The sequence below is a fragment of the Panthera tigris genome, chromosome C1, assembly GCF_018350195.1.
Source record: "Panthera tigris isolate Pti1 chromosome C1, P.tigris_Pti1_mat1.1, whole genome shotgun sequence".
Classification (NCBI taxonomy): Eukaryota; Metazoa; Chordata; class Mammalia; order Carnivora; family Felidae; genus Panthera; species Panthera tigris.
This window is the reverse complement of record NC_056667.1, coordinates 174,947,054-174,970,627: the sequence shown is the minus strand read 5'-3', so window position 1 is coordinate 174,970,627 and position 23,574 is coordinate 174,947,054. Positions and strand designations below refer to the sequence as shown.

General features: G+C 39.0%; 1 protein-coding gene across 1 annotated transcript; it reads left to right on the top strand.

Annotated features, from left to right (window-relative positions):
• Window positions 1–487: 487 nt before the first annotated feature.
• SLC40A1 (solute carrier family 40 member 1) lies at window positions 488–23,268 on the top strand. The gene is made up of 8 exons (XM_007094666.2): window positions 488–846; window positions 1,340–1,407; window positions 7,512–7,671; window positions 9,871–9,986; window positions 11,021–11,147; window positions 18,198–18,443; window positions 19,298–19,954; window positions 21,665–23,268. Exons 1-8 carry the CDS (start codon window positions 804–806, stop codon window positions 21,976–21,978), a joined length of 1,731 nt encoding a protein of 576 aa, XP_007094728.1. The 5' UTR covers window positions 488–803; the 3' UTR covers window positions 21,979–23,268.
• The last annotated feature ends 306 nt before the right edge of the window (window positions 23,269–23,574 follow it).

The window sequence follows — 23,574 nt, the reverse complement described above, 5'->3', positions numbered from 1 at the left end:
AACCCCCCACTCCCAAGCCCGGGTTGGGGCTTTGCACAGGGAAGGTCCGGCGGCTTCCCTCTCCCCCAAACTGCAGGCACCGGGTGCTTTCCTCCGGCACCGGCCGGCTCGCTTGGCGCTGGGCCTCTCTCCGTCGGCCCCGCGGGGTCCACGCTCCTCTTCCCCTTCGCCGCCGCCCTGCGGCCTTCCCGACCCCCTCCCGCGGCCTCCCGGACGGCGGACACCCCGGCCCGAGCAGTTCGCGGGGCGAGGGTCCTCGCAGGCCGCGCCGGTTGTTTGTGGCCAGGTGGCCACTCGCGCCCAGGGGTGGCGACTCCTCCTGGGAAGGGCGTGGAGGGCGGCACGGCGCGTGAGGGCGGCGGGCGCCTGGCCCCGCGCCGCGCCGCGGGGACGCCCGGCTGGCCCTGAGCGAGAGGGGGCGGCCCCGAGCCTGCGGCCGAAGGGAGCTCCGCCCCGGCCCCGTATAAGTGTGCAGGGCTGCGCCGCGCGGGCTGTGGCGGCGGCGGCGGCGGCGCGGGGTGCCGGATCCGGCTCGCACGGCCTGTGAAGCCTCCCACCCGCTTGCATAAGGCTTTGCCTTTCCAACTTCAGCTACAGTGTTAGCTAAGTTTGGAAAGAAGACTAAAAGAAGACCCCGGGGCCGTTTCTCTTTTGTTCTTTGCCCTAGTAGACGTCGGGGTCTTTTTGCGTAAGGCTGTGGTGTTTTTAGCGGTGCTCTCCTCGGTTCCTTGCACTCCTGTTAACAAGCACCTCATCGAGGGCAGCTGCAGCAGCAGAAGAGCAAGCGGGGGGCGCCTGGGGTCATGACCAAGGCAAGAGAGCAAAACCACCAGGGAGGATGCTGCGGTGAGTTGACCTAACGCGGGTGGTGGGCGGTGGAGGCCAGCAGCTCTGCGCAGTTTTGGAGGAATGTGGCTCAGCTGTTGATCGGAGTCCTCGGACTCCTTTTGGTGAGGGTCGAGGAAGAAGGGAATTGCAAGATGCGGGGAAAGGGCTTACACGCCGACAAGGAGGAGTAGACCTGGAAGTTTGGATTGTCTTGTTTTTTAAAAAAAAAAAAAAGGCGGGGTTAAAGAATGTTGAAACAAGAGCTTTCTTAACCGTAGGTGAGGTTTTGCAGTTATTGACCAATAGGTCGTGGTGACTTGAAGCGAGTGGTATTAAGCAAACTGGACACATCGATTCCTCCGTGACTTGATAAAATGTATGTGGTTTGTCCCACAAATTAGTTTTTAATGATCGTGTTATTAGGAGAAAACGGGCAAGTATTCCAACCTCAGCTCACTTAAGTGACCTAAATACGCTTTTTATCCACCGCCCCTCCTGTGTGTCTTTGCAGGATCCTTAGCAAACTACCTGACCTCGGCAAAATTCCTTCTCTACCTTGGTCATTCTCTGTCTACTTGGGTAAGTGACAATGTACAGTAATTCTTCGACATACTTGCATAATTTCATGTTTCCTTTCATTTGGACCAATTTTATTAAGTCACCTTCCAGGTTTTCTGTGCAGCTCAATAAATCATCCGAACACACATGTTCTAACTAGAAAGTTATTTTCACCCAAGATATTTTCCCATAGGTGTTAGTAAAAGTTATTTAATTGTCATACTTTATGTAGATGAACAACTACCCAAAGATAGAAGGACAGGAATATTTATTTGCATTGCTTATAAATTGTATTTTGCGGTACTAGGCTTATGGTAATATTTGCTACTAAAAACGGATGAATGTCTCATGTATCTTCTATTTCACATTTAAGCTATTTCTCCCTTTTCCTCTTTTGTTAAAATGATAAATTCCAGCATACTGCACTATGAAAATACAGTAGAATAGTGGAGTGACTGATTCAGGCTAAAAATAGCATTCTGTGATTAATTTAAATATAAATTGGCATCCAAAACAAATATCTGAGTGATAAAAATTCTTGGCTTTAAAATGTTTTCTGCTGGGGGTACCTGGGTGGCTCAGTTGGTTAAGTGTCCAGTTTTGGCTCAGGTCGTGATCTCAGGGTTAGTAAGTTCAAGCCTCCCGTGGGACTTTCTGCTGTCAGCATAGAGCTTGCTTCAGATCCTCTGTCTTCCTCTCTCTCTGCCCCTCCCTCACTCTTGTGTGTGCACTCCCTCTCTCTGTCTCTCAAAAATAAATAAACTTAAAAAAAATGTTACCTGGGGTGCCCAGGTGGCTCAGTTGGTTGAGCTCAGGTCAGGATCTCACAGTTTGTTGGGCTCTGTGCTGACAGCTCAGAGCCTGGAGCCTGTTTTGGATTCTGTGTCTCCCTCTCTCTGCCCCTTCCCTGCTCATGCTCTGTCTCTCCTTGTCTCTCAAAACTGAATAAACGTTAAAAAATTTTTAAAAAATGTTATCTGTTGGTAGATATTTGTTGAGCATCTCAGGCTGTCTTAAAAACCATCATCCATTGAAAATCAGCAAATGATTCATAATTCTCTCTCCAAATTCCTATGCGGTCCTAGAAGAGGGCTAGTGTTTCTGTTGGCTTGGCTAGCTTCATCAACATCCCAAAAAAGAATAATCCCAAAAGGATGCTGTATGTGTGTGTTTGATTAATGATTAGAATCTTTCGAATTAAACAATTCTTCTTACTGTTTAAAAGCAGTATTTGAGTAAATTCTATGTATGCCTCCTATGATTTTTAATTTTAAAAAATCAAAAGGAGAGAGAATTTTAAAGGTAAATTTTGTGAATAGCATTTTCTTTTTAAATTGGAAACTTCTGTTGGATCATCCTTAAGACATGAATGCAAACTATTGTATGAGGAAATCTGGACCCATGCCCTTGGGAAATTATTAAGCTAGGTTATCAGCTCTTTAAGAAATAGCAGTTCAAAGATGGCTTTTTAGAAAGGCTAGCTCCTATCTTCCCAGAGGCTTAGACAAGGATGACTCTGCAAATACATGTAAACAAAGTTGAATTGGTGTGAGTTTGTTTTGTTTTCAATAGCTGATGATTCTAAGTAGAAATCTAGTGAAACTACTCTTAATTATACCTAAACCTATAGTTTTCCTTCCATTTAATTCAGTACTTTTTAAAAATACTTTTAAGTATTTAAAATTTTTTTTTAAATGTTTTCATTTTTGAGAGGACAGAGACAGAATGCGAGTGGGTTAGGGGCAGAGAGAGAGGGAGACACAGATACGAGGCAGGCTCTAGGCTCTGAGCTGTCAGCACAGAGCCCAACGCGGGGCTCAAACTCACCAGCTGTGAGATCATGACCTGAGCCGAAGTCGGACCCTGAACCGACTGAGCCACCCAGGTGCCCCTACTTTTAAGTATTTTAAAAACCAATAACAAGGAATAGAGGTAGCATCTGATAGTCCCATCCTGTGGTCTGGACCTGTCTCTTAGGAGAATGAGATATCTCACTTCTAAATACTCATTACCTTTAATGTTTATGTGACCTTTTGTTGTTAGGTTTTGAGGTCAGATTTGCCAAAAGGGTGTAACTATAGTTGTTCCAGGAGGATTTTTTTGTCATGTTAATTAAAAGTCCCATATGAAAAGTGGCAGACACTTACCCCAGTAAGTTGAGCTAAGGGAGTTCTTGTGGAAAGTTGGATTAAAACAAAACAAAAAAAAATCCCCCCAAACCAGGATCTACAACCATATAAGGTTTAGTGGAGTTTTACTCCTTATTGCAAAAGAGTACAAAAGAGGAATGCTCAGTAACTCTAGTTAAGTCTGCCTTTGAGTTTTGTCTCCTGTTTGACACTGCCTAATTTTATTAGAACAAAATAAAAGTGTTTGTGTGTGTGTGTATACATTATATATGTATACACACACACACACGCACACACGCACACATCTATCCATTCCCCTGAAAACTCTGCGAAATCATGGTTTCCTGTACACTGAAAATAGAAGTATTAGGGTAGAAGGTTATATCTGTGTGGGGTTGGGTGCTTTTTATTTCTGGCTTTATTTCTATCTGCCAGTAGATCAGTACATTTTACTCTATGCTATCAGAATGCAAAGTACTGTAAGAAATGGGTCTTGTCAAGGAGCTTACAATTTGATTTAGTATGGGCTTTAAAAAATGTGTCTAGTCACAAAAAGGTAACCAACAGTGGAAAAGGGTGGCCAGTTGCTTATATCTTGTGTCATTATCCTCTGGATTGTCTTCATTCATATCCCAGATGTGTGTATGACTCCAGCCCTTACTTCCTTTAGGTCTCTGCTCAGAGAGGTCTCTGACTACTTAATGCAAAATGCCACCTTCCTGCTCATGCTGCTTTATTTTTCCTTGTAGCATTTATACCATTTGACCTGTTTTAGGTTTGTGTTTGGTCTCTGCTCACTGAGATGCAAGCTGTGGGAAAGTATGGACTTTGATTTTTGTGTACCGTGGAGTTTCTAGTGCCTGCTGTAGGATTGGGTTTATAGTAGCTTCCCAATAAGTAGTAAGTGGATTAATGACTGTGATCATTTATTCACAGATACTCAGTTGTCCCTCAGCTCTCAGCCCACTGGGGGTAGATGGACATGTAAACAAATCATCAAAGTACAGTGAGAGCACATGGGAGGGCAGGAAATGGATGTAAGGAAGGAATGGGTGGGCTCAAGATTGTACTACTTTGGGCTTCATGAGTGTGGAATCTGTTGCCTCTTAAAGCTTAAAGCCTTTAGAAATTGGGATAATCGGAGCAGTTTTATTCCTCTCCATCAGGGAGGCGTCATGGATACAAGGATAAGCAAGAAAGAAAATTTTCATTTGGTAGCACTTGTTTTGATGGCCTGCTGTAGAAGAGTCTAAAATTCTTTTGGGTAAAAAGTAGGAGTTTAAAAAAAAAAAAAAAAGGAAAGAAAGAAGCCACAGTCATGGAGTATTATTTTTTATTCCTTATGGTAAGAAAAAGGAAATTCACTCCTGGAGGCCACCTATCATTTAGGGCATTTATGTATTTCTTGTCTTTTCCTTGGGAGCTATTCAGAGGGATGGAGAGGAAGATAAAGTGCCTCTCCTCACCCCCTCCCATTGTATGCTAATCCAATCTACACTTGCTTCTCCTGTTAAAGATTAAGGAAGCAGTTTGTTATTCTTATTGATCTCTTTATCTTAATATAAATTTGTCTTTTTATGGGTTTCAAACAAATTGTATGTGTATCATACAGTTTTAATCATTTAGTACATTGGTATTTGAAACTTAATTCCTACTTAATTTAAGTGGAAAAACTTTCCATTATCAATGCAAACAAAAGCTGTGTCAGACATGTGAATTATGGTACTGATTAATCCTCAACTTTTGAACAGTCACGGAACAAATCTAATGTACCAGAACAATGTTATTGATAAATCAGTGTAGGTTTTTGCCACTTATTCTATATTGACTCATTCACAACTGGGATTCACTGCAGATCCACTCCTTTGTTGATTCCGTAGTTATTTGTTGTGTATGTAACCTGGGCCATGCAGTGGGCTGAGGTTTGAGAACACAGAATGTTCTAGAGCTCACATTCCAGACCATCAGGTTAGAATCAGTCTTGCAGACATAGTGCTTCCACTGTTTGTTTTAAGATTTACTTGACCATATTCACCCCATTCGACAAGGCCCTAATCTTATGTTAATTTTGAATTGCCTTCCTAAATTATGTTCACAATCCTCTACTCCATGGTAGAGGTTTCTCTTAACTTGGCACTGTTGCCATCTTGGGCTGGATACTTTGTTGTAGGGGATGGCGCTATGCATTGTAGATGCCAGTAGTACTCCTACCCCTGCCCCAGAGTTGTGGCAATACAAAACAGTTCCAGACACTGCCAGGTGATCCCTGGAGGATAAAATCATTCCTGCAGAGAAATACTGGTCTACATGAAGTTTATTGTAAAGGATTGCTATTGTGTATGTGCATCAATTTAAAATTTTGTTTTTTTTTTGGGGGGCGCCTGGGTGGCGCAGTCGGTTAAGCGTCCGACTTCAGCCAGGTCACGATCTCGAGGTCCGTGAGTTCGAGCCCCGCGTCAGGCTCTGGGCTGATGGCTCGGAGCCTGGAGCCTGTTTCCGATTCTGTGTCTCCCTCTCTCTCTGCCCCTCCCCCGTTCATGCTCTGTCTCTCTCTGTCCCAAAAATAAATAAAAAACGTTGAAAAAAAAAATTAAAAAAAAAAATAAATAAAATTTTGTGTTTTTTTTTAATTTTTTTTTTAAACGTTTATTTATTTTTGAGACAGAGAGAGACAGAGCATGAACGGGGGAGGTTCAGAGAGAGGGAGACACAGAATCCGAAGCAGGCTCCAGGCTCTGAGCCGTCAGCACAGAGCCCAACGCGGGACTCGAACTCACGGACCGCGAGATCATGACCTGAGCCGAAGTCGGCCGCTCAACCGACTGAGCCACCCAGGCGCCCTGACTCAATTTAAAATTTTGAATGCATAGAATTGTTGTCTTGGCTTTATGAAATTAAAAAAAAATCATTTGATATACCAGGATAATACGTTGGTCCTAATATGTTGAATTTATCAAGCAGGTGTTAAGAAACTTTGGAAAGAATTAGGACTCTAGTACTTCCAGATAGTGTCAAATGCATAAGGAGCCTAGACTGGGAATTTAGTTTCCTGTAGTGATTTCCAGGGATACGTTATGATAAAACATTGTTGTCCTGTTTTATGTTAAGTCAGAGGTCAGAGGTCAGGGATGGAGCCAAAAATCTCATGATAAGGTCCATTATAGATTTCTTATGCATTAATTTACCTGACTCATTTAAAAAATTTTCATTATTCTATATTTTGCCATAATGAATTCATTTCCTGTATACTCTACAGTGAAAAAATAAGTAGTCTTTTCACCCTTTCCAAACCCATCCATATTAAAATGTTCAAATAAAAAGCTGCTTATGCATTTATTTCTGAAATTTTTGTAAATGTGGTACCAGAATTTGCCCATATTAATTTTTTCCCCATATTAATTTCATTTTTCTGAGCCTGCCTTTTTTTGACTTTGAAATTTATTGGTGAAATAGAGCATATGTTTTAGAATGTTTAGGTGAAAGAAACTTTAAGGATCATATAGTTCATTCTTATCAGTTTACAAATTGGGAAACTGGCTTTTTCTTGACATTCAAAGCATATGAATGTTTGTAAACTGTACTGTAGTTTCATTCTGGTTCAGTACCACACTACTTTGTGCGTCTCAAATCACGATAGGTAAATTCTAGGCCCAGGTAGAAACTTGACACAAAGGGAAGAAGTTTTGTCTCAAAAAACCTTCTTTGGTGTTGAAACTACATTTTTTTTTTTTCTAGAATGATAAGGAGTATGTGTGTTTCATTAATATCATGCTTTTTTTGGGTTTACTTAGTAAATGGCCCAGAATATTTTCCATTGGACCGGGATGGATGATTTTAACACTTGACCAATATTCAATTCAAAGAGTAATTGTTGACTTGGAAAAATCTCATGGTGTAGCCAGAAAGTACATTTTGATAAGGGAGCAACTTCCTGAGTGTAATTGCCTGGGAAATAAAAATAATTTCATCAAAACATTTTCTCTTTTCTTATTCAAGGGAGATCGGATGTGGCACTTTGCAGTGTCTGTGTTTTTGGTAGAGCTCTATGGAAACAGCCTCCTCTTGACTGCGGTCTACGGGCTGGTGGTGGCAGGGTCTGTTCTGGTCCTAGGAGCCATCATTGGTGATTGGGTGGATAAGAATTCCAGACTTAAAGGTGAGAAGTGGTAAACTAAGGCTTTGTATTCATGGGACCTAGGCTTGAGCTAAAGAGAAACCACTGTGACTGACCCACTGTGTATCTGCTGCCATACTTGAGCAATGGGATGATCAGTGTCAGCACTTCTACATGGAAGGTCCTGGGGCTTCTGCACAAAATTGGAATGCCAAGATATTAAGCTTATAGATTTTTTTGGATCTTTGGCTAGTCATAAATTCCAGATGTTAATAATTAACACCATAGTTCTTTTCTGGGAGCCATGTTAAACATTAAAAGTTTGCTTAACTCTGGCATTCTTTCTAACCATGACTCGCACTGGAGTCAGTCAGTGTGATGTTCCTGGGACAGCTTTAACATCTGTCCTCTGGGTTACAGTGTTTTCTATAGAGGCAGGTGTAGGGTAATTGAAAACTATATTGAAGAGGGAATATCTGAGTCAGGATCATGGAGAGCTGAATTATAAATTTTTGAGGGGAAAAGAAGAAATGGTAATATATTGACATTTATTCTAGAGCATTAGTACTGAAATCATTGCAGTTTTATGTGTAGGAAAGAGAGAAAGTGATGGAACAGTTCAGCTATGCAGAATATAAGGGCAATCCAGATAATAAGCCAGGTCACAATTTTCCTGGGTTGTGCAGTTGATGATGCCAAGACCTGGCCAAGTCTATTTTAGACATTGGAGAAAGATTGAAATATGTTTCTTTCAGTGAAGGATGACTGCCCCTGGATAGAGAGCAATTTGGATTATCAAATTCTAGGACTTGATTCTATTAGTGAAATGGTCAAGATGGACATTTGTCTGTTTTGAGAATGGATATACCAGAACACATATAGAACTAAGTTTTGTATACAAGAAAACAAAAAACATTCCTGGTTGTTCACATCGTTATTTGTAGGAACACAGGGATATTATATATCTTGGAGACCTTTTAACCTTATGATTGTTGAGCATTGGAATCCTAGGTTGGGAAAGAATGTTGAGTTAGATGAAAAAGTGTGTGGTAGGATAGCAATCTCCCATTTATCCCATGAAATCAGCTCACATGTCACTTTCTGTGAAAATGTCCGATGTCTCTGGGCTGATTTAATCATTTCTTCCTCTGCTCTCAGGAGTCTTTGTCAACACCTCTGCTATTGTACTTCTACTCTTACAATTATCTGTTCCCATATCTTTCCTTCCTCTGGTCGGTGGGGTTCTAAAAGTTAGAAACTTCATGCAGTTGGTATTTAATCCTTGTGCAATAGAAGAATGAGTTATATGTTGGGATTTTACTACAAACTACTTTCAGAAAGCAGTTTGTTTGAGGCTTTTATATGACCTTCTAAGCCAGAATGAGCTTTACTGCCCTTAAAGACCAGGGCTATAATTATGCCTTACGCATACAACTCCCTGTATTTTTCAGAGTACTTTTCATGAGTATTTTATTTGAGCATCATACTGACCTTGTAAAGAAGGCACATATGTATCATCATCCTCACCTTATAGACACAGACGTAAGAGACATTATGTATCCTGTCCTAGATCACCTACCCTGGTGAGTGGCAGGGAAAAGGTTACAAATAAGACTGTGGGTGTCCTTACTTGGTGTACCTAGTCCTTACTCCAATACATTATCTACATGGGTGCCGGACTCCAAGGAAACTGGCATTTTCTGTGAGGGAAGGTGTTACTTAGAATTTCATAGCAGCAGCATACAGCATTAGAATGCCCAGTGGAACACATTGCTGCTTTATTCTTGGTGAATTTTACATATCTTTCCTATGTATTCATACTATCTTATCAGATTCAGCCTATTCTGTAGGGGCTTATGGATTCCATGACTTCTTAACCTCTTCTGTAACTTCCTGCATGTTATGATTTTAGCTTCAGCAACAAAGAGCTGAAAGATGGATCTTGTCTATGTAATATAGTTCTGTTTATGACAGTAAACTTTCAAGAGAATAAGCTAAATGAAAATGTGGTCATTATGAATGGCTTTAATTAATAGGAAAATGGTGAATACTTCACTCTTCCTGTAAGTTTTACTGGTCTGGTGTTATCTGGTGGGTCCTACTGGAAATAGTTGATTCAGGATTTACTTCAGGAATTTTTTTTTTCCATATAGTAATTTGCATATGCATTAATGTGTGGACAAAAATGGGGCCATTGTGATATTTTGGTATAGTGAACACTTTGTTTCTCCCTCCGTACAGTGGCTCAGACTGCGCTGGTGGTACAGAATGTTTCAGTCATCTTGTGTGGAATCATTCTGATGATGGTTTTCTTACATAAAAACGAGCTTCTGACCATGTATCATGGATGGGTTCTTGTAAGTTCTCAGTGATATTCTTGATGGCAGAAAATAGAACATCTGGTAGTGGTAAAAAATGAAAACCCTTTGAGACTAGGGGGTATCTTTTCACAAAGACAACTGTTGACCCTCTGTGTCCATTTAATATCCTCTACCGTTTGTATTATATTTTGTTTTTGCTTGTTTGCCCATAGTGGGCACTCATTAAATATTGTTTGAATTTTAATTTTGTCCTATTTTTTTTCCTTATTTGTTTTTAGTGGTATTTCTAAAAGTTTATTGTATAATTCAGTTGTCAATTAGTTTTCAGCTACTAACCTGTAATTTGTTCACATTACATAAGAAATGTAATCCATATATTTATTAATTTGTCATAATTGTATTCCTCCAATAGTAATTGGTATGTATGGGGTCATGGACTACATAACTTCTCACACTATGGTCTCATGATAGCTTGATGGAAAAGGGGAAAGATGGGGTGGTGGCAAATAATGGATTTGATGTAACTATTGAATCTTCTTATATATTTAGACTGATACTGTAGGGTTTCAAAGCCAGGGAGAACATTAGAAATCTTCTGGTATATTCCCTTTATTTTGTTAATGAAAAAATTAGACAAAGTGATGTTATCTGATTGACCATTGTCGTGCAACTAGGAAGTATCATAATTCTGACTTAAATGCAGGTCTTCTCACTTCCCCTTTATTGTTTTTTCCAAAAGAGGTATTTTGGGAAGAAATTAAAAACTACTGCTATGTTAACACTTTATGATAACTATGTCACATAAATGTGCACATGATTTTTATAATTTTTGTACTATGTGTATTACAGATGATGTGGATTAGGAAGATATTATGCCCTTTAGCTTGACTACTGGTATTTATGGTTTCATGTCTACAAAGTAAAATTATTTCTTACGATTTTATGAAATGAACTTAAAATTTTATTATTATGCCATCAAAGACCATTTCAAACTACACCGTACAGTGAGGTGTAGGTACTATGTGGTAAAACTGACATTTTTAACTCAACTTTTTCCTATAATTCCTTAGACTTCCTGTTACATCTTGATCATTACTATTGCAAATATCGCAAATTTGGCCAGTACTGCTACTGCAATCACGATCCAAAGGGACTGGATTGTCGTTGTTGCAGGAGGAGACAGAAGCAAATTAGCAGGTAATTTGGCTTTCTCTTTTAATGTAAGGGGTTACATGAGGATTCACTTTACGTCAGAGGTAGTAAATGAGGGTTAAACCTTTTCTTCTGGGTATTTAATTGAAAATTATTTTCCATAAATTGAAAATATAGTCTTTGTCTTATCACATTGTCAGTTTCAGTGCAATGATTTATCTCACTGTTATGAAATTAATTTATAGGATAGTGAACTTTTATTGTATGCAAACCTGGCAAATGGAAGAACGTTTCTTTTGAACTCTTTCTTTTAAATTCTGTTCATGGTCTCTGTATGTTTACTTAATACTTAGAGCAGTGAAAATCTGACATGAGATTGATTCATTCATACCATGGTAGTATGACTAGTATTTACTGGATTTTATTTTTCTCCAATCCAAGTGGAAACACTTTATTTCCAAAAGGGACTCTAGTAGTTAATTCCTTCAAGTTTAAAGTTATAATCTATAACTTTTATTATATTATCTGCAATGCAATAGAATTGCTGTTACAAATACTAGAGAAATTGAGGACAAATACTAGAGAAATATGGTTTTCAAGAAGCTCATAATCTTAGTTGTCCATTGGAAACATATATAAGAGGCCAGAGACAGACTAAAGAATGCTTACAAAGCAACATGTCCTATTACATCAGCATCACTTGTACTCAGAATAACTCACCTCACTCAATATTCCCTACCTGCCCCCTGACACAGACACACATCAGATTCATAGCTACACAGGGTTAAGGATGAAGGGTACACCTATCCACTGATTAGATCAGGTCAATCAGTTGTGCTGGTCATTGAGATAATGGGTATCACAAACCTATTGCCCAACCATCCTGACAGACCAGAAAACTATTGCTGATGATTTAAATGGCTTATTCTAGTTCACAGAAGGCAAGATTAGTGTTGGGGATAGCAGGCAACTTTGTTTGGGCCATGTGGCTAAAAAAAGGAAAGGAGGTGGTGAGAGAAAGAAAATGTGTGAAAGGTCTAAAGGAAGAAAGAGAAGAATTTGCTTCAATCATCACTTTGTTGTAGCAGTGTTATTTATAATTGAGACAAATACCACAGTGATTTTAGAGAATGGTGTCCATATAGGATGAATTTATAGCACATGTGAATATACCACAGGATATTCTTTCTAGAGGTAAAGTAGTGATTCTCGTTGATTTTTTTCTTCCTGTAATCATTTACCAATAGGAAATAATTCCATGTCTCTTCTTGTCACATTGAACTATATGATTAGGCTTTGTCCTTTTTTGTATGTTTTTTTCCTTATTTACTTTCTCTTTTTAATATGCTATTTTAAGTATGTAATACATGTCCATGTTTTAAAATTCAAAAGGTACAAAAAGACCTGTTTTGAAAATAGAGCACATATGTATCTGGTAGAATATATTTGGGGGGAAAGTTGTCTTTTAAAATGATTTTCTTTCTCTTAATATGAATTTTATTTTATTTTTTTAACGTTTATTTATTTTTGAGACAGAGAGAGACAGAGCATGAACGGGGGAGGGTCAGAGAGAGAGAGGGAGACACAGAATCTGAAACAGGCTCCAGGCTCTGAGCTGTCAGCACAGAGCCTGACGCGGGCCTCGAACTCATGAACCGCGAGATCATCACCTGAGCTGAAGTCAGACGCTTAACCGACTGAGCCACCCAGGCGCCCCTCTTAATATGAATTTTAAACTCATTTTGACTCTTGTGAAGTCTGTACAGTCTGGGGGGAAAAAAGCCCTGTGTAAAGTGAGTATTCCTCAGAACTTATCATTTATTCTAAATACAAATATAAATAAATAAGAAAAACCAAAGATTCCATATAACTTTGTGGGCTTTTTGACGTCCCAGAACAACAAGAAGAATATGAATGACTGTTTCTCAGCTGCCTTTCTTTATTATCAGGAATAATTGCAGAGGAATAATTGCAGTCTCTTTTCTAACTTTCTGGAATTTCTCAAGTTTAGGAAAGGAAGTAAGCTGCCTATTGAAGTTTCATCCACTGTGAATTAGCTTTTAGCAAGTGGTGCTTTTTAGCAAGTGAAGTCAAATTTCTCAAGTTTAGGAAAGGAAGCAAGCTGCTTATTGAAGTTTCATCCACTGTGAATTAGCTTTTAGCAAGTGGTGCTTTTCTGCATTCAACTAGTATTGCAGGTTAGTAGCCTAGTGAGGGAAAACCTCCGTGTTGTCTTTCTTCAGCATTTGTTAAAAGATTGACTAAAACCATGCTTCAAAATAGGATAGAAACTTTCTTAGTTCAGAAGGTCAGCAAGGGTCTATCTAACCATTGATTTTTTGGTGCTATTTCTGCTATAAGGCAGAATTATAGAACAGGTAGAGAGGAGGAGAGAGGAAAATTGGAGAAGTGTATGTCAAGAAGTACACCTTAGTCACCTCTGAGGTTGAGTCTCTGCACACAGACGCACGTCCTCCAGTCAGGAATTGTGTGTGTTTGTGCAGGGCACATTTTGAAGTCGAAACGAAAACTTTAGAAACCCAGCGAAAACTGTTAGAAACCCGAGCAGGGGACTGGACAGGGATGCTGAACCTGTGTGTGCCTTGTGTGTGTGTGCCTGTGAAGGGCAAAAGCTGTGTGCACTAGGAGGAGAGGTGGTGAGCCAGATGCTAATTGCTCCCCTTCCCTTAATGCAGTGTTTCTTGATTTTAGAATAGGTTTAAAAACTGGAAGTTGTATCACTGAGGGTAAACAAATAGAGACATTTTCCCTGGAAGGTTAAAAAATTTTAGAATTTCAGTGGCATCAGACCAAAATACAGCTGTTACCATCTAGTTTGGAGATCACCAGAAAAGGAATTGTTTTTCTACATAAATACTGGTAATTAATCTGTCGGCTAATTTGCCTAGGTACTTAGTTTAGTGTTTTATTAAAGCAGTCTGTTGTGCTATGACCCTTAGCCTGTCAAACCTGTTTAAAGCTCACTTCCTTTTCCCAGACTTTTTATCCCTTCTGTTTTATTTCCTTCCCTATTTTCTTTGTTAACCACTCTATTTATAGCTTCTGAGGTGTTTTGTTTTGTTTTGATCCTCCTTCCTAAAGACACATCTGCTGGTTACCGTGATCAAGATGACCGATAAATTTCTTATTTGAACTCTATTGACTAAAAATTGATTTCATATTTAAGGTAGACAAACCTGCTGCCTGCTATTTGCTCAGCAGGTCTGCTTATTATTATTATCCTATGAGATTTAATATACCCTTTTTAATAGCAAGTCTTTATTTAATGTCATGGTCTGTGCCTCAGCTGCAGCTGCAAATAGTTAAATTGGAATTAAATGAGCACATATATGTGTGTTTACATAAGAATAAATGGAAATTTGTGAAAAGGATGGGTTTGCATATTCAGAGGACAGATTCTTCTCTAGCCTGTTACCAGTGAAATGATGAGGTCTTTTCCCCAAATCATTATATAGTTCATTCTGCTTCCAAAACATAAAAGCTGGTTACTGATACTGCATCACACACAAACATTATTAGCTTCCTAAGTATAATAAAGATTGAAATTGGTGGCATTAGGAAGCTTCAGGAGCACTTAAAAACCGAGGAAGTGAAAATACAACAAATCATTTTAACTAAATTAATTTTTCTCTTGTTGTGGGGCTTTCAGAACATGGGTATATTTTCACTCGTACTCAATTCTGGGAATCAAAATATTGAGTTACCTGAATCTATTCTATACTTCTCTGTTAGCACCTGAGTTGGAAACTTTTTGAGGGTGGGATGAAAGTTAGCGAAGCCTCTGCAAAAAAGGGTCATGTGTGAGATCAATGAAAACTGCCTTTGCCTCTCAAGTGAAAGGTGAAACGTGTCAAAGTTCTTCTGTTATCATGTAAGCATTATACACTCATGGGACTAATTGGAAGGCAGTTGAGGACCAGGAAGAATTAGAGAAGGAATAAAGGCAATTTTCTGCTAATGCACTTATTAGTCACCTATTGCTTTTCTCTTAAGGTGCCCCACATGATTGATAAGGATTTGTCTCATTGGTTCCACTCTACTCTGTGAGATAGAGAATAAGAAAATTGGTCATTTTCTTGACTTCCTCTCTTTTATTCATGTTGTCCTCTGCTCTGATTTTGCTGTGTTCCCATGGTCATGTCCTAGACTTGGTCATCACCACTAAATCCTCCCCTTCCATAATCTTAATCTTAGGCATTCATGTCTTGAATTGGCACCTCCTGTCTTCCCAGCTCATTCCTTCTCATACCCTAGCCACAACAGTCTTCCAGTCTGGTTGTCACCCCATTTTCACTGTCTGTGACCCCTCTTGTCTCCCTTCCTTACTCAGCTGAAATTCCAGGTCAGACGTTCTGATCACATATGATCACCTCCTAGCTTATACTCTCAGCTCACTTGGCCTCCTCTCCTTCTGTCACTCTCCAGTAGAACATGGCTGGAGAAAAATGCACAGTTTTGCTCTCTGTTTTCACTGTTTTACAGTTCGTAGCCATTGGGTTCATGTTCGCCCTTTTGTGCTGCCAGGTGATCATACTAATTTCTGTGGCCCTTTCCTCCTTCCTGTTTCCTTAGAGGAGTAGGTTTCACGTTCTCCTTTCTCCTCATACATTCCATACCTCCTCTCCCATCCTCACTCTCACTGATGACCTTGCTTTGTGCTTTACTGAGAGAGTAGAAGAAATGAGAAGTTACACATGCTGTCCCCATTACATCCACCTGCAGCTGCGTATGTGGTCTGCACTCTTGTGCTTGTTGATGGTTTTGCTCCCGTCTAAGAGTAGCTCTCCCATTTGTGTGTTGGTTCAGATTCCATCCCTTCTCATCTATGGTGTCATCCCCAACAGCATATAAATGTGCAATAATATTTCTCTTAAACATTTTTACCTCTTTTTACCCTTCTACCACCTCATTTCTTTGTTTCTGTTTTCAGAAAATCTTAAAAAAAAAGATGTCTATGCTGTTTCTAGTTCCTGTCCCTGGTCAGGGCTTTGCTTTTCATGATGCCAGGGGGGCAACATTTACATTGTGAGTCCAGGGAGTGCCACTCACTTAGAAATATAATATAAATGGTATATCTCCTGGAGTTGACGCCAATCTCTTAAACCAGCTTCAGTCAGGCATTTGCCCTTTCTGGTCTACCAGAACTACTGTCTTTGAAGCCCCCAATACCTTCCCTGTGACCAATCTAGAGCTTCCTCTTAGTACTCATCTTCCTTGACCTATCAGCAGCACTTGCCAGTTGATGACCCTTCCTCTTAGAAACAGTGTTGCCCCATGGCTTCTAGGATGCCACACTCCTCTGGGTTTTCTCCTCTTTCACTAGTTCTTCTTCATCTTCCTGACCTCTAAACATTGACATGCCCAGGACTGGGTCCTCAGATCTTGCCTCTTCTGGATCTACACTCAGTCCCTTGGTTGACCTCATCCAGTCTCACTGCTTTAAAACTCAACTGGCTGATGACTACCAAATCTGGCACAGACTTCTTTCCTAAACTGCAGACATATTTAACTGTCTACTTGATACACCCTTGTGCTTGTCAGTAGCCTATCAAAATCAGCATCTCTAAACTAAATACTCGTTCTTTTGCTGCAAATCTGATTCTTTTGAATTCTTTCCTTTCTCAGTAAATGGCCACTCTTTCCTTCTAATAGTTGCTTAGAAAACAGCAACAGTGAACTTCAGAGTCCTCCTTAATTCTTCTCTTTCTCTCACACCCCATATCTAATCTACTTGCACATCTTTCTGATTCTACCTTTGAAGTGTATCCAACATCTGTTTCCTCATTTCCATTATTACTGTCCTGGTTTATGCTACATCATCTTCTACCTGTCTTCTTGCCTCTGCTCTTATCTACCAACTCCCTCACCCTCATGCTACAGTCTTCACAACACAGCAGCCAAGATGAACCTTTAAAAACATAAGTTAGACTGTGTCACCTCTCTGTTCAAAAGCTCCAAAAGGCTTCCTCACCCATTCATTGACAAAGTTGGCATCCATATAATGTTCACAAGACCCTAGGTGATTAGACCAGTCTACCCTCCCTCTCTGACCTCTTCCCTTCCTCCCTCTGCTCTAGCCCTGCCAGCCTCCTTGTTGTTCCTCTAACATTGTAGGTGTGCTCCTCCTGCCCCAGGACATTTTTACATCCCTTGGTCTGGAATTCTCTTTTCACTGATATCTACAGGACTGACTCTTTTTCCTCCTACTCCTTTCTCTCTCTCTCTCTCTCTTTTTTTTTTTTTTTTTTTCAGGGAGTCCTTTCCTGACCTTGCCATATTGAAAACTGAAATCTTTTGGGGCACCTGGGTGGCTCAGTCAGTTAAGCGTCTGACTTCAGCTCAGGTCGTGATCTCATGGTTTGTGGGTTCAAGCCCCATGTCGGGCTCTGTGCTGACAGCTCAGAGCCTGGATCCTGCTTGGGATTCTGTGTCTCCCTCTCTCTCTGCCCCTTCCCTGCTTGTGCTCTCTTTCAAAAATAAACAAACATAAAAAAAAAAAAAGAAAACTGAAATTTCTCTTTTCCCTGCACCCTTTTTCTGCTTTATTTTTCACCGTAATATTTAATTGACATATGACATTCTGTGTGTGTGTGTGTATATATATACATATACATACATATATATATATATATATATATATATATATATATATATATATATATAGATTGATTTACTCTTTCTTTTCCCATGGGAAGGTAAACTTCCTGAAGACAGGGCAGGATATTATTTATTTTTTTTTTATAGTGATAAAATAATGCCTAGCCCATAATAGGCATTTAATAAATTTTTGTTGAAAACATGTTTGTAGGGTCACTCACTATTGTATTCATCTTAAAAGCTAATATTAGACTTATTTATATAACCCCAGGGAATCATGATTTTTGAGGCAAATTTAATATGACTTGTTCCAAATGACAAATTATTTCCTAACAAAATGGTTTGTTCACAGAGTGCTTTTAGAAATTTACATTCTAGGAATCTATACTCTTGGATTATGAGTTTGTATTATGTAAGTGGGCAGTCTCTCTTTGATAGATTTGCACACTTATCTTCCTCCTTTACCTACCTCTATAGATATGAATGCTACAGTACGAAGGATTGACCAGTTAACCAACATCTTGGCCCCTATGGCTGTTGGTCAGATTATGACGTTTGGCTCTGCAGTCATTGGCTGTGGTTTCATTTCGGGGTGGAATTTCATGTCCATGTGTGTGGAGTACTTTCTGCTCTGGAAGGTTTACCAAAAAACACCTGCTCTGGCTGTGAAAGCTCTTCCTAAAATAGAGGGAGCTGAATTGAAACAGCTGAATTTACATAAAGGTAAGCTCAATACAGTGATCAATCCTTTTATTCTTATGTTCAGACCTTAAAAGTTGGTGAAGACGAAAGTTCACCCAGTTTATTACTGCTGAAGACGTGCATGAGGTTAAATATGTCACTTTGGTATGGATGAGTCAATACCCAGGCTTTTGACAGCCTGAGGAACAACTTGGGATTGGACCTCAGGGAGCTGGAATGAGGCCTCGGGCCCTTTTCCTTAGCGTGAGCAGCAGACATGGAGGGGAAATCAACTGAGGGATGGCTGGGAAAAATTGAGCCATAAGAATGGGAAGAACAAGGGGGGAAAAAAAAGAATAAGAGAATTCCTGAGTCTATGAAGAGAAGAGTTACATAGCCATTTGTACAACAGTAGAAGGGAATGAGGACTGAAGGTGGGCATTTCCCAAGAAGAGAGAGCAAGTTGGGCTTTTGGGCTAATGGAATCCTAACAGGGCCCCAGAAAAGCAGATGCTGTGTTTTTCCAGACAATTATTATATTTTTACTTGATGAGTTTTCCTGTTATTTACTTTTACTTTGGTGGGAGTATAATTTTCTTTTTCTTTCTTTCTTTCTTTCTTTCTTTCTTTCTTTCTTTCTTTCTTTCTTTCTTTCCTTCCTTCCTTCCTTCCTTCCTTCCTTCCTTCCTTCCTTCCTTCCTTCATTTCTGGAGTATAATTTCTAAGGGGGGCAATGGAGAGAGGGAGACAGACCATGTGAGAGACAGCGATATCCATAGTATTTTGTTTATTTAACATAAATGCTACTTGGAGATTGTTTCTTAGCTGAAATTCTTAGGTTAGTAAAAGAAAATACATATTATACTGATACATATAATAATGTCTTTTATTAACAGAAACTGAGCCAAAATCCTTGGAGGGAACTCATCTAATGGGTGCGAAAGACCCTAACATCCATGAGCTTGAACATGAGCAAGAGCCAAGCTGTGCCTCCCAGATGGCTGAGCCCTTCCGCACCTTCCGAGATGGATGGGTCTCCTATTACAACCAGCCAGTGTTTCTGGCGGGCATGGGTCTTGCTTTCCTCTATATGACTGTCCTGGGCTTTGACTGTATCACCACAGGGTACGCCTACACTCAGGGGCTGAGCGGGTCCATCCTCAGTATTCTGATGGGAACATCAGCCATAACTGGAATAATGGGAACCATGGCTTTTACTTGGCTACGTAGAAAATGTGGCCTGGTTCGGACTGGTCTGATCTCAGGATTTGCACAGCTTTCCTGTTTGATCTTGTGTGTGATCTCCGTGTTCATGCCTGGAAGCCCCTTGGACTTGTCTGTTTCTCCTTTTGAAGATATCCATTCTAGGTTGATTCAAGCAGAGCCGCTGTCCACAATTAGACCTACAGATATACCTGAAATCATTTTTACACCTGAAATGCACATGTCAAATGTGTCTGACCCTGCTACTATTGTCCCAGAGATGAGTCCTAAATCTGTGCCCATAGTGTCTGTCAGTCTGCTGTTTGCAGGCGTCATTGCTGCTAGAATTGGTAAGTCATCTCTCTGAATGTTAATGAGCTAAAGTGTCTTTTTTGCAGTGTGGGTTCAGAAGATTCAATGATAAATGATCTGAAATCTTCCCTTAATTTAAGCAAAACCCACTCTGTATCCTTACATACATATGAAATTTTTATTTTATAGTTTAAAATACAGTTTGTATATATGCACATATGCTTAAAATATGATTAGGGCTTGAAACTTAAAAAAAAATTTTTTTTTAACGTTTATTTATTTTTGAGACAGAGAGAGACAGAGCATGAACAGGGGAGGGGCAGAGAGAGAGGGAGACACAGAATCTGAAACAGGCTCCAGGCTCTGAGCTGTCAGAGCCCAACGCAGGGCTCGAGCTTACAGATCGTGAGATCATGACCTGAGCCGAAGTCAGATGCTTAACCGACCAAGCCACCCAGGCGCCCCTGAAACTTTTTAATAAATGAGTATCTTAAGTATTACTCTTGATGTAATTTATTATTTTTTTTAGTTAATTTATTTTTTTTTAATTTGTAACATTTATTTATTTTTGAGAGACAAAGCACAGGCAGGCGAGGGGCAGAGAGAGAGAGAGGGAGACACAGAATCCAAAACAGGCTCCAGGCTCCAGGCTCCAAGTTGTCAGCACAGAGCTCAATGCGGGGCTCGAACTCAGTCCATGAGATCATGACCTGAGCCGAAGTCAGATGCTCAACTGACTGAGCCACCCAGGCACCCTGATGCAACTTATTTTTTGAAAATATATTAGTTATAATGATGCCATTTAGTAATTTAGTGTCTTTATATTGCTATAACTCTACTAAAAGGACTATGAGTTAGAAAATATTTGTATAGGACAAGGTAAAAAAGGTAGTGTTTTTGTTTTCAAAAAAAAAAAAATCCTTCAAAAGTCCTCTCTAGCTTATGTGTATTTATAGTATACTTTGCCAAACAAGTGGATTTTATAGCTCTGGAAGGAAACACAATGTAATGACTTCTTACAAAGCAAAATTTAAGTAATTATTAATAGAGTACTGATGAATTATCTCTGCTTGAATTTTTTTCTTTAAATGAAACCATATTTATCTTGTGATACAAAGCAGTTCATTAATTTATCAAAGACAATTAATATTCAAGCAAGACAGCTTTATTACAGGGGCTTTAGAAACCAAGCAGTAAATGTAATAATCACTTAAAGTTCTTAAACTTTAACCACAACAGTATATTAGTACATTCACTGTAGGCTTTAAAAACACCAGTACTTACAGTAAGATTTATTGTCTCTGATTTCGGAGTTTTGCTTTTGTAGTATAAATAATCACAAAAAATGGAATTAAGAAGTTTGTAGATTAGACTTACTTTTGTATGGTGGCTATAAAAAATCATTTCTTGAAGCCACTAGCAACCCAGTATTTTATTTATTTTATTTTATTTTATTTATTGTATTTTTATTTTTCAAGTTTTTATTTAAATTCCAGTTAATTAACATGCAGTGTAATATTAGTTTGAGGTCTAGAATTTATTGATTCAACACTTATATACAACACCAAGTATTTATTAATGAAAAAGAATTCTGAAAGGCAAGGCTCTGATGAATATATGCATGGCGACTTCAAGATAATAGGGATGAATATATATTTTGTACACGTCAACAGATTTTTAAAATGTAAATGTGAAATGTAAAGCTATAAATTAAAATTCAGTGTTTAACAGATATCTTCTATTAATAGGTCTTTGGTCCTTTGATTTAACTGTGACACAATTGCTGCAAGAAAATGTAATTGAATCTGAAAGAGGCGTTATAAATGGTGTTCAGAACTCCATGAACTATCTTCTTGATCTTCTGCATTTCATCATGGTTATCCTGGCTCCGAATCCTGAAGCTTTTGGCTTGCTTGTACTGATTTCAGTCTCCTTTGTGGCAATGGGCCACATCATGTATTTTCGATTTGCCCAGAAAAGTCTGGGCAGCAAGATGTTTGCCTGTTGTCCTGAGGAAAAAGAAGTTACGAATGAAAATCAAACTAATATATCTGTTGTGTGAGACCATTTAACTGTTGCTATCCCTGTTACTAGATTACACAGAGCACATATGCTTATTTTGTACTTTAGAATTCCAATAAACAGCTAGGTGTTTCTCTCTGGTTTTACCCCAGTTGTACCCTGAGGGCTAGAAGCTATTTACAAGACTTAAGTCAGAGGAAATGAACTGGTTAATTTCCCTTACACTTAAGGATGGGGAAAAAAATCAAAAAAGGAAAAGAAAAACTCAGTTTAAATGTGGAGAAAGGTAACACTGATTTTTCCCTATTTCTCAGGAGTAGATAAAATTTTACACGAAGAGCAGTTAGTCACGTGATTTAAGTTATTCTTTGGAAGATATTTATTATCTGTGCAAGCATTCAGATATGTCATTTTTCCTTAAAACTCATTCTTGTCCAAGTCTAGCTAATTTATTTTCTTCTAGCATGTTCTTCACATTATAAAAAAAACAAATTCTGCTTCAAGTATGAAGAGGAGAGTTTGATAACCAGTGTTATTCTTATTGATCCTGTTGATCATAAGGGATTTACATATATGTGGAAAATGAAATACTTAACTAGAATTCTCAAATAGGATTTATGGTATAACTTTAGAGAGCACCTTTGTATCTTTATTATCATGGTGAAATACTGTAGTAAGCATATATAACACTTCAGAAAATGGCTCTCCTGTAAGCTGCAGATAGAAACAAAGCTGTAGATTTATAACAGTAAATGCATAAGGACTTCAAATACGCTGATAGTTTGGCCATAGAAACTAGAAGCTCAAAGTCACCCAGGAGAGCAAGATCTGAATTCAACTCCGCTATCGTTAATGATCTCTGTCTTGGAACAGGAGGGAGCACGCTTTTAGCCTGGTAGATTAAATGTAGAAAGCAAGCTCACACTTGGAAAGGTTTTGCTTTAAAATCATCAGATTGACTTTTGAATGTGCTCAGGTAGAGCATTTTTACTTTCACTGTTTTGTACCCAAGGAGTTATTTTCACACAGTTGTAGAGCAAGACCGTTTATAAATGTATCCCGTTCAAATGTCTTTGAGAAGAATGGAAGAAAAGAAATACTTTTGTATGTATTTGAAAAAACTGTTTTCCGAGTCATTTTGCAACATGTCAGTACCAACATGGTACTTTGCCTTAACTGTTTATGCACTTTCATGGAGACTGCAATCCGTTACTATGAGCACTTTCTTCTTTTTTCTTAAGGTTTCATCTTCTTTCTATGGTATGACATAATGATTTACTATGTTGTAAAATCTTTGTAACATATTTCTATATAAAAAACGTTTTTAAAATCTTGAGTCCTTTTTCCTGAGTTGCGTTCCCCAGTTATTTAATGCTAGTTTTGTTATAGAACATCTGTTTTGGATAAGGTATTTTCTTCCTCTGCAGTTTCATAATAATTCATAATTTTTAGTGTTATCCCACTGTTCATATGTACAGTTTATGGTGGTTTGGATACAAATATAGTAAACATGAACTCAGTACTCCTTCCTTGACCTTGAAGAAGTCACATGAAGCCCTCTGAATTCTGTCTCATCTTCTGTAAATTGGAGATGATACTGTAAAGCCAACTCCACCCACCTCACAGCTTTTCCTGA